General features: G+C 39.5%; 1 protein-coding gene across 1 annotated transcript; it reads left to right on the forward strand.

Annotated features, from left to right (window-relative positions):
• The first annotated feature begins 6,262 nt into the window (after positions 1-6,262).
• On the forward strand, positions 6,263-9,829 carry LOC105923804 (gastrula zinc finger protein XlCGF57.1-like). Its single transcript, XM_036128497.1, has 2 exons — positions 6,263-6,290; positions 7,484-9,829. Exons 1-2 carry the CDS (start codon positions 6,263-6,265, stop codon positions 8,773-8,775), a joined length of 1,320 nt encoding a protein of 439 aa, XP_035984390.1. The 3' UTR covers positions 8,776-9,829.
• The last annotated feature ends 1,786 nt before the right edge of the window (positions 9,830-11,615 follow it).

Here is an 11,615-nt window from a genome sequence, read left to right on the forward strand (position 1 = left end):
GGACTCAGGAAGGTGGATTTTTGTTTCCTACAGAGAGATTATTGGTTATATGCAACAAAGTAAATTGTAAGTGATATAAATTATCTCTGGGATAATTCTTGGTCATTTAAGTATTTATCTTTAATGCACCACTGCATGTTTCCCCATCAGAACCGAGTCCACCGACTTCTCCACGGCCAGAAGGGGCTAAATGCTCCCGACTCTCTAGAAGTTTTTAATGCAGCCGTCCTCAGAAACTGGGCCTGTTTACAAAATGCAGAAATGTTTACCACAGACGGTAAAAATACCTTGTGAGTCTGAGCGCTCTCTCACCTGGTGGGAATGTAAGTTTACCTGCATATGGACCCAGGTGACTCTGAGCTGACAGTAAAGGAGCGACGACTTAGTTTAGGAGAAATATTAAAGGGAGCTTCACACATGGTTGTACTGCACACCGTGCAAACTCTCCGTGGACATCTTAAACTTCATAGAAGATGAACAAAAACGGTGCGACCTCAGTTCCCTGAGGTGTTCCCGTGGTGCAGGTTAGCTCGTCAGAGACACAGCTCTGTGTCCTCAGATACTGCTGTAGACCAGTGAGGTAATCCAGTATCTACTGAGACAGATGGTGGTCCACTCCTGACCCTCCAGCTGGTCCTTCAGGAGTCCTGGTTGGATGGTGTTGAGAAATCAAAGAACATGATCCTCACTGCGCTTCCAGGATTCTCCAGATGGGCCAGAACTCTGTGCAGCAGGTAGATGATGTCATCATCCACCCTGATGCCAGGCTGGTAGGCAAACTGCAGGGGATCCAGTGAAGACCTCACCAGGGGTAGAACCCAGGAGAGGGAGGGGAGGAGCTGTATGCCTCTTTGCAGTTGGCATACAATTAGCATGTTTCGTCTGCATTCTACTCACTGACCAACAGCTCACAGCTCAGTGTTTTTTGTGCTAAGTCTCTCTTTAACGTGTTCAGAGCTACACCAGCGGTTATTAATAAACACAGCCACCCCCTCCTCGTACCACTGTCTCTGGTCTAGTTGCCTTTGATCATATGGAAGCCATCGATGTTTACATTAGAGCAGGGGCGTAGCTATGGGTGGGCCTGAGTGGGCCCAGGCCCCCTCTCCCCCATGAAGTGGCTCTGCTTTTAAATTTTTTAGGGGCGTCACTTAAAGTTATCATAAAAATCCTCATGAAATAAAATGAAGCAGAATAAAATAGAATTTCTTCCTGTACCTCCATGTTCTGGTTCTCAGTAAACCGGCGGCACAGAGAATGTTGTTTGCCTACGAGCTGCAGGACTGTAATAAACCAGATGCCAGGAGATGCTGGAAACATCACATTCATTGAGAAACCGTTAGCTTGTGAAGGTGGTGTTGGGTGTTGTTGTGATGTCAGCTAGACGGGACATTCCTCTTAGAGAAACAGAAGAGCTCTGGATTGTCTTTTGGGGGAGGTGCTGTAGTGCCGCTGCATCGTCTCGCGCTTAAATTCAGTTGCACATACTGAATTTAGTCCCAGTTACGTCGGTGCATACATTTAAGGAGCATTTTAGGGTCTTGTAACTTTGGGAACTTCAGCCTAGACCCCTCATTCCTCTTTGTCTTTAAAAAGAGCGCTTTACTGTCTGTATTTATGCATTTTCCCAACGATGTTTAACCTTAGCCCTTAGCACAGAACTAAAATAATTGTTTCTGGTTCCCTGAACAAGAAGTGAGGTGCAGTGAAGCCCAGAGCCTAAAAGGCTGCGCCTATACTTATAAAATTTGGGGATACGACATCAAAGTGCTGTTTCCTATAATGCTATTTCCTGTAAGCTTTAGACTAAGACATTTACCTAATGACACACTTAGAGGCATCCTGGGTAAATGCAGGTGTGGGATAAATATTTTAATTTAACAGTTTCAGAAAGTGTTAAAAATTCTATTTACATCATATTTATATTCCCTTTGTAATCCAGGGAGGAATCACCGGCAGCTTTACTCATGTGTTATACATTTGTAGTGTGAAAACGGAGCAGGTCTCCTCTCTGCTCTCTTTGCTCTGACTGCATGCAGGTTTTTCAGGATGAGGCAGCTGCCTGTGAGACAGCACTGAGGGAAGTAGGGAGGGACTCACTGTAGCTCTAGCTGCTGTCCTGAGACATTAATTGTGACCAACTCAATTTTTGGTGGTCCTTAATATTATTTATTATATGTAATCACTCTAAAGCTAGGGTCACTAACATGGTGGCCAAGGGCAACAAGTAGCCGCGAGGACCACATGTGTTGCCGACAAGCCCATTCTAAAAAGACAACATCCACGGTGAGCTTCATCCAAAACGTTATTGTATTGTGTTACCGTATTTTTCGCAATATAAAGGATACCCAAAGTCCTTAAATTTTCTCATTAATTCATGGCGCGTCTTATAATCAGGTGTGCCTTAAATGTGATTAAAGCTGTGATTACTGATTGATTTTATGTGCTACAATGCGCTCAAAAATCTTAAAACATGTAAGTACAACTTTTGTTAGCAACAAAGCCGCTTCACTCATTGAATATTTGGAGCATTACGGGTCTGATCGCCCACCTGAGCTGTCTACAAGACTTCCTGACTGTAATGTCTAAACTAGAAGTGCATACATGTAAGGCGGCCCACACCTGGAGTCTGTGCTACAAACAATAAATTAATTTTAATTCAATATAAAAGTTACGTTTATTTTGGCCTTATGTAAGAAACAGGTCAGTGTAGTCCAACTACTCTGTCCTCCCGACAGATGGATAGAGACCTGTGTACGTGAGGGGGCGGGGTGATATTACACACTTGAGGAGAATATTTAACGCAGCTTATAATCCAGTGCGCCGTATGTGTGGATATAGACACATTAGGCATAGTGTTAAGAGCTACCACACCCCGTTGGCAGTGAAACACACTCGGTGGACCCAGCTCTTTTTACCTGTCAGGCGACCCCCACTTACATATTGCTTTTGGATGCAAGACACATGAAACAGAAAAGTATACTTCAAGTTATATTTTATCTACTAAAGACAGAGAAACGGTTACAGACACATCAGCGCTGATGGGCTCTTGATCGGTAAGAAGCCCTGATTGCTCATCACACAAACATTATATAGGAGTTTAGGTTAACACCCATAGAGGGCCGTATACATCCAAACTGTGTCATCAGTAGAGAAACTGTGTCACCTCCGGGACGCTATCTGACAGATATGAGTCATTTCCTTGTGTCCGGTGCTATCCAAGTGTGGCAGGCAGTTCTGGGTTAAGCAGTTCCTTCCACTTGACCCAGTTGATATCTTAAAGGTATACTATGCAACCGGGGTTGATTTTCCAGCGAGGCTCCCCCCAGAGGGCGAAAGTAAAAGTGCACTGTTGTAAAGATGCTCAGCTGTTCTGGTTTCTCCATCAAGCCAGGCGCAGTTGTTTTGAGCTTAGCAGACAGGCGAACGCAACGAAAAGTGGAAAAAACGGCAGTACAAACAATGACTAACACAGTGAAGGTATGAACATCAAGCTTCCGGCAGCGCTACCAAGCCGCGGCCGCCTCGGCAGCTTTATTATTATTATTATTATTATTTTTCTTTATTTTTTTTATGTTGGCGACCGCCTCGGCAAGCGGTAGCGCGGTAGCCAACATAAAAAAAAAAAAATATAATAATAATAATAATAATAATAAAACTCGATATGCTTGCATGTTTATTTGACGTTAACACGCGGTTCTTTGTTGTTGCTTTCGTGCGTGCATATAGTGAATGGCAGGGCAAAAACACAGTTCTCGCCGTAAAGCGAGACTTCTGTGTGTGCGGGCCGTGAGCTCTTGCAATTGCAAGTGCGGTATTTCCCCCACAGACCCCCAGGGCGGCCGAGAAAACCTTTGTTCGACCTGAAATGACTCATTTAATCATCCAAAACGGTATGGAACACATAAATTTTTTTTTTTTTTTTTTTTTTTTTCCCCTAGTGTCCTGTCTAGCAATATGGCAATAGGAATTGATGTCTCAATGCCAGATAGAGCTCGACAGATTTTGCTTTTACAAGTGGAGCAAACTGCTTTCGCCATAGTGCTCCACTTGATTTATGCTTGTAAATAGCTTTATTATGATTCCTGCAAGGAGAATTTCAAATTATATGGACATGACAATGGGAGAGTAAAGGAAGAACAAAAATTGAAAGAAAAGAAAAAAAAAGAGTAGAGGTGAAAGAAAGAGGAGATAAAAGGGAGAGAATGATAAAACGTCCTCTGTCTGCTCCATCACCTGGAAAGAGACACAAAAAGAACAGCACAACCAACAGACATAAAGCAACAGATACACTCGAATAACACCTAGATGCCATTGCTAAATCATATATATTATTATGTAAGCTGACATGTGTAATGTGATATTTGAAAAAAGAAAGTGAAAGAACATAAATAAATAAATAAATTATAAGATTACTGTATATAAGTGAACACTTAATACCTGGGACCCAGCACCTGTGGGAGATGTGAAAGTGCACTAGTTTAGGTGAAGATTATCCAGAAATAGCTTGATAGTGATTGTGGAACACATTAATTAACTGAAAAATGTTGCATAGTATGCCTTTAATAATAGTGATACACGATATTAGACATTTCAACCGATAACCGATAAATCTGCTTTTCATGGCCGATGCCGATTCTGATACCGATAAGTTCATGCTAAACATAGTTTTAGCTGAATCTGCAGCTTGTGCTGGATGCAGCTATTAAAAACAAATAATTTAGTAGCTCTGGCTTATCTATAACAGCAAACAAAAGGTTTTGGCTATTCAAAAGTTTTTTTATGTTATCACACAAAAAAGTGGTAATATGCTTTACATAACAAAAGAGACAAATCAATTCAAAATACAAAGAGCATCCCTTGAAAATTACTCAACCGATCTATGGCTTAACGGCAAAGGTAATTGTGAGGTCAAATATTTATATCAAATATAAAATTATATGTATTTACATAGCCTCAGTTACAAAAATGTAATCAAAAAATGAAGTGCAGCTGTACGGAGGATCGCGGTTGCACCAAAGGACTCTATTAATAAGCTGCTACTTTTTAAGAGAAAGAAGACATCATGAACGATTGAAGTGAGATGAGAAAAAGAGTATATTAAATGATAACGGGGGAATGATAGAATTATTCTTACTATTTGCTACATATTTTGTTATTTACTATGTTCATTGCATTTATCATATATATTTACTCTTTACTACTAAGAAGTTTTAAGGTTTTAGATCTCTCTCTTATCGTTGCAGAAGGCCTGCAGAAAGCAGAGAAATATGTTGTGACTTTAATAAGTGTTTTTATGAACTCTATTCAGCCATCTGGACTGCTTATGCATAACGGTACTGTGTGAACTGCTTGGTTTTATCTCCAAGGTCACGGTTGTTTTGCTTCTCCCTACCCCTTAGCTTGACAATGGAACCAGGGATTCCTTTTCCTAATAAATAGAGAGGAGGCGACAGATTTGCTTCAGATCAAATTTGGAGATCTGTATTAAGCATCTTCGTTCGATCTCCTTGCAAGATTTTTGAAAACTAACCTCATTCTTGTCTCTCCTTCTTGTGTTGTTAATGGATGTTTTAGGTGTTTGAACCTGACAACCCACAAAAATAGCTACAGCCAAGGTCAAAGAAAAAAGTGCAACTTAAAAAATGTTCAGATGCACATATGCATGTCTGATCAGTTAAAAATAATCAATGACGTAAATAAAAGTGCATCTTCAAAAGTGAGGCGAAAAATCAACTAAAGGTTGCCTGACTGCATGAGGCATTGTAGAGATTTTTTTAAAAATCTTATAGCTCAAAATAAAATGAAAAATATTTAAGAATTGTCACTTTCTACCTTAAATTTAACCCTCAAAACTATTTTCACTTGTCACTCTAATTTCTACATTGTTTTCAAATTTTTAGGTGAGTGCATCAGTGGGGACTTTTTCACAACAAATAGAACCATCACAAAAACTGTGTCCTTTACTGCAATTAACAGCAGCAAAAGACAATTGCATTCATATAACAAAACTTGAAAAATATTTAACAGATCAATGGTTTTAACTGCAAAAGGAATTTTTGAAGTTTAGTCAAATATTTTTTAAGTTTAAAATTATATGCATTCACATAGTCAACCTCATTCACAAAAAATATTATCAAAGAATAAAGTGCACCCTCAAAAATAACTACAGCAAAGGTCAAAGACAAACGTGCTACCCCTTAAATGTTCAGAAGACTACTTGTAAAGGTATTTGTGGAGTCAAGTCAAATAATTTTCGAACATGAAATTATATGTACTAACATATGCAGGTCAGACTCAATTCCAAAAATTCAATAAAGTCAATAAAATTGCATCCTCAGAAATGAGGTGAATAATCAACAAAAGGTTGCCTGTTGGCATGAGGCATTGTAGAGATGTTTTTTTGAAAATCATATAAGAGAAAATAAAATAAAAATTAAAAAACTTAAATCACCACTTTCTACTCATTTACAACCCCCTCTGTCTTTGTCCCCATTGTCTTTTCTATATTTTAGGTGAGGGCATCAATGGTAGATTATTCTTAACAAAAAGAAGCATCTCTGCTTTCTCACATCCAAGTCGGTTTTCTTTTCCTTCAATAACATTTGCAGCAGCAGAAAACAACGATCACTGTCTATGCTGGTGCAAGGAGAGGCGAGTATATAAGTGAGCCAAGCTCTGGGAATCGGGTTTTGTTTCTCCAGTACACCATGGGACTCTCGGATCGTGGAATTGTGAGCTCTGACAGACTTGGATATAAAGGAATAGAACAAAACAAATAAAACAAATTTAACATTACTATATTTCGTTCAAGTCTTTTGAGTTGCTTTCTTGCAGGATTTCATCATACATCGTCAGCAGGAAAACATTATCATCTGCCTTGGGTTTCTTCTCCTGTGGCTCCTCAACATTTTAGGCTAGGGATGGTGTAACGTGGCTCCAAAAGTGCTATTAAGTTACGAAAACCTGGGTTCTCAACGACAGAAAAAAGCTGGTTGTCGAGCACAATAAATTCCATCACATTGTCGTTAAAAGCTTTAGTTTTTTCGTTTCTCTTGAAAAGATTTTACAGCTTTCAAATGCCTACTGAATGCAGACATCTAACCCTCTGTGATGTTGCTGTTTTAGCCTTAGCACCACCGGCTGCTGCTGCAGCTGCCTTGTATTCTTTCCATGTTCTTCGCCAAATATATCTTTACATCGTGTGTCAGTTCAGGCTGCAATCAATATATTTTCTTATGTGCATAATGTGTTTCAATGTTTCCTGCAGATGTTCAGCAGAAGCTGATTGTTAAAGAAGAAGCTTCTTTAGACCACAGACCTCGTGCTGACCTGCATGACCCAAAGCCCCCCCACATCAAGGAGGAACAGGAGGGAGTCTACATCAGTCTGCCAGGAGAGCAGCTCAATGGGAAGGAGGTGATTGATGCCATCAGGTTTCCAGTTGCTGCTCCTCCCATAAAGAGTCTGGATGATGAACAGTCTCTGCTGCTCTCACAGCTTTATCCAGACCAGATTAAAGGCAGAGAGCTTCCAGAAGAGAATGATGGAGAAGAATCCATCAGGATACAAGAACATGGACATGCTTCCACTTCTTTAGAGACTGAAGACACTGAGAAGGACGAAGAGGACAGTGATGTAGAACACCCTCTCTCTGAGCTGAAACACTTGTCAGAATCTAGATATAAGAAATGTTCTACAAAGAAGAAAAATGTGGAGTCACGGAGGAAAGTCCAGACTGGAGGGAAGCTAAGCTGTGAAGACTGTGGCAAAACATTTATTGGAAAATATAACTTAAAAAGACACATGAGAGTCCACATAGGAGAGAAGCCGTTCTGTTGTGATCTTTGTGGGAAAAGATTTAGCCACAAAGGAAATTTAAACAATCACATGGGAATCCATACAGGACAGAATCGTTTCTGTTGTGCTGCATGTGGACAAAGATTTAGCTCTAACTCACAACTAAACACACACATGAGAATCCACACAGGAGAGAAGCCTTTCTGTTGTGATCTATGTGGAAAAAGATTTATTCAAAAAGGAAATTTAATCACACACATGAGAATCCACACAGGACAGAAGCCTTTCTGTTGTGATCTATGTGGACAAAGATTTAGCCAAAAAAGAAATTTAAACAATCACATGAGAATCCATACAGGAGAGAAGCCTTTCCGTTGTGCAGCATGTGGAAAAAGATTTAGCTCTAACTCACCATTAAACACACACATTAGAATCCATACAGGACAGAAGCCTTTCTGTTGTGATCTATGTGGAAAAAGATTTACTCAAAAAGGACATTTAAGCACTCACATAAGAATCCATACAGGACAGAAGCCCTTTTGTTGTGATCTATGTGGAAAACGATTTACCCAAAAAAGAGAATTAGAAAATCACATGAGAATCCATACAGGAGAGAGGCCTTTCTGTTGTCCTCTATGTGGAAAACGAGTTAGCCGAAAAGGAGAATTAGAAAAACACATCAGAATCCATACAGGACAGAAGCCTTTCTGTTGTGATCAGTGTGGAAAAAGATTTAGTGTAAAAAGTACTTTAAACAACCACATGAGAATCCATACAGGACAGATGCCATTCTTTTGTGATCTATGTGAAAAAAGATTTAGGTTTAAAACAACTTTAAAGACACACATGAGAATCCATACAGGAGAGAAGCCTTTCTGTTGTGATCAGTGTGGAAAAAGCTTTACTCAAAAAATACATTTAAACAGACACATGAGAATCCATACAAAGCAAGACAAGGCAAGTTTTTTTGTATAGCAGATTTCAGTACAAGGACAACGCAAGGATCTTTCCATGATTAAAACGAAGTAAAATAAAAACAGAAACACCGTTGGAATAAATGTAGGAAAAGCAAAACAAAATAAAACAGGAAAATGGAAATTAAGAGCAAATATTAATAATTTTATAAACAATTGGTCTAAAATTTTGAACTAATAATATTTCAGTTAACTGTTTAAAACAGTCAAAAGCAATCCTAAACAAATCGCGGGCAGCAGAGTTCTGGATCAGCTGCAGTTATCTGATCCACTTTTTAGGCAGACTTGTGAAAACACTGTTGCAGTAGTCGGTTCTACTAAATATAAACGCATGGACTAGTTTTTCCAGATCCTGCTGAGACATTAGTCCTTTAATCCTGAAATTGTTCTATAGGTGATGGAAGGCAGACTTTGTAATTTGATTCAGACGTCTTTGGAAAGTTTTCTATACAGCTGGATGAATCTACAGACATTTCCAATGCTGCTCAGCTGATAGCTCTGGTGCTCTATCCTTGAGAGGGAAACATTTCGGAGGATTTTTGTTTCTGCAAGGAGGTCTTGGGCAGGACAACTGGTGAGGAAATATTTAAGCTAGTTGATGCTTTTCTGACTGAAGTGAGACTGAGGCTACTCATCTATCCTTAAAGTTAGTGAAGAAATCACCACATTTATAAAGAAGAAGAATAAAAGATGGAATAACAGACATGTTTCCCCAACTGACTGACTTTTTAAACAATGAGAAGCTGTCTGTTGCTATTGTGAGGGATGTTGTGACTTCACACCTAACATCACTGTGTGAGAACTTCAGCTCATATTTCTGTGATGTGAACACTGATGCCTGGGACTGGGTGCTGATCCATTTTCACCTGCTGCAACAAGAAATGGCTTAAGACAGGGGGGTCCAAACTTTTCGGTACAGGGGCCAAAACTGTCAGGTGAAAGGAACTTGAGGGCCAAAATAAATAAGCAAATGATTTTAATTTTTCACCTGCTCTACAAAGTAGGATGATTTTAAATAAATAAATCAGATTAGTCAGATTTTTTGTAGGAAATGAATGTCTAAAAAAATTGTTTTGCTCATTTGTTGTATTAAAAGACGGTTTTCCAGTTTGCAAATTATTTAGAATAATTTAATTTGACTCTTTGACAATAATAAACCAACAATATTAGACCAGTATTTGGGTCAGATGTTCTTTGAAAAACACTCGCTGTAATTAGTTTTAATTATTGAATTTAAAGCAGATTTTTATGCAGCAAAGTCTGCGTTTGAGTAATTAAATGTCATTGGATTGATATTATGAAATTAAAGACTATATCAAAAGTGTGTTTATTAAAAGATGAATACTTTGTGTTGTACTTAACTTTTTCAATTGTAGGATTTTAACTTTTCTGTAATAATTTTGCCCTAAAATCTTCCATCTGCATCAGCCTCCTGTGCTGGTGGACCTAATCTGTGTTAAAACACACTTGGAGGGCCACCCAGAATGGTTGCAGGGGCCACAAATGGCCCCCGGGCCGCACTTTGGACACGCCTGGCTTAACAGGTAAAACAGAAGAACAGCTCTTGGAGTTATCTTGTGACAGAACATTGAAGGCCAGATTCCAACAGGAAAATCATGCAAACTTTTGGGCCTCCCTCTCACATGAGTATCCTGAACTGGCTGCTGAGGACATGAAAATATTGCTGCTGATTTGTTAGAATTATTTTTATTATTCTCTACGTGTTTATTTTTATTTACCATGTTTATGGCATTTATCACATATTTACTCATTACTATTGAAAAGGTTTTAAGGTTTGAGTTTATTCAGACAAAGTGTTTTTCAGATGACTAATATCTCTCTTATGTATTATTGTGTTTATTATTATTGTCATTTATTTACTGGAACATATACCATGCTTCATCTTACCTCATACTATGTTTTTCAACTGTCTCTCTTATCATTGCAGAAGGCCTGCAGAGATATAACTCTTTTTCTAAGACCTGAACTGAACTGTGTGAATGGCGTTGTATTATCTTGAATGTCACATCATAAATGGTTTCTAACCAGGGGCCTCCCTGACCACAATAAAGAGAGAGGAAGCACAGGGTGTGTTTTCAGAGCAGTAAGGAGTTGTAACTGAGCACATCTCTGCTGTTCTCCTGTTAAATAAAACCAAACTAACGCTTGTTGTCTTTCTTCCCTTGTGTTGTTTAATGAATGTTTTAGGTATTTGAAGCTGACACGTTTCCAACCACTTACCTCTGTGAATCAACATTTTCAACTCTGACTGTAATGAAGAACAAATGCAGAGCTGGTTTACAAGTGGAAGATGATCTTAGAGTGTTTGTCATCCATGCCTCCAAGAATTAACTGTGTGGGGAGAGACAGGCTCATCCTTCTCACTAATTGTCAAGAGGTTATTGATGTCTTTGATGAATGGCTGGACTGTGTGTAACAAAGCCTAAAGCAAATATTTATAAGAATGTTGTTTTTATTCTTTTTTGCCAATAGTTTGAATAAGATGTTTGTTGTGCTTCTTCAGCCAAAGATCAGAACGCCAAGGTCCCCGCCCTCGACTACTACCCTATGCACACTGCACCCGACCCCCCTTGGCCCCTCTGACAGGCGGTGCGCCCATTGGAAGGGGGACCCATGTTTCCTCTTTGGGATGAGCCCGGCCGATCTCCATGGTTAAAAGGTCAGCCACCAGGCGCTCACCAGCGTGCCCCACCTCCAGGCCTGGCTCCAAAGTGGGGGTCCGGTGACCCGCGTCCGGGCGAGAAAACACTACGTCCATTTATTGTATTCGTCATAAGGGGGCTTTTGGCTGATCTTTGTCTGGTCCCTCACCTAGGACCT

The sequence above is a fragment of the Fundulus heteroclitus genome, chromosome 24 (genome assembly GCF_011125445.2).
Source record: "Fundulus heteroclitus isolate FHET01 chromosome 24, MU-UCD_Fhet_4.1, whole genome shotgun sequence".
NCBI classification, from domain to species: Eukaryota; Metazoa; Chordata; class Actinopteri; order Cyprinodontiformes; family Fundulidae; genus Fundulus; species Fundulus heteroclitus.

What these genes read in the sequence shown, in the direction of transcription:
- LOC105923804 (XM_036128497.1), top strand. Translation starts at nt 6,263, where the DNA reads ATGAAATTATATGTACTAACATATGCAG. An exon ending in ATATGTACTAACATATGCAG is followed by an intron (nt 6,291 to 7,483) that starts GTCAGACTCAAT and finishes ATGATGAACAGT; the next exon opens with CTCTGCTGCTCTCACAGCTT.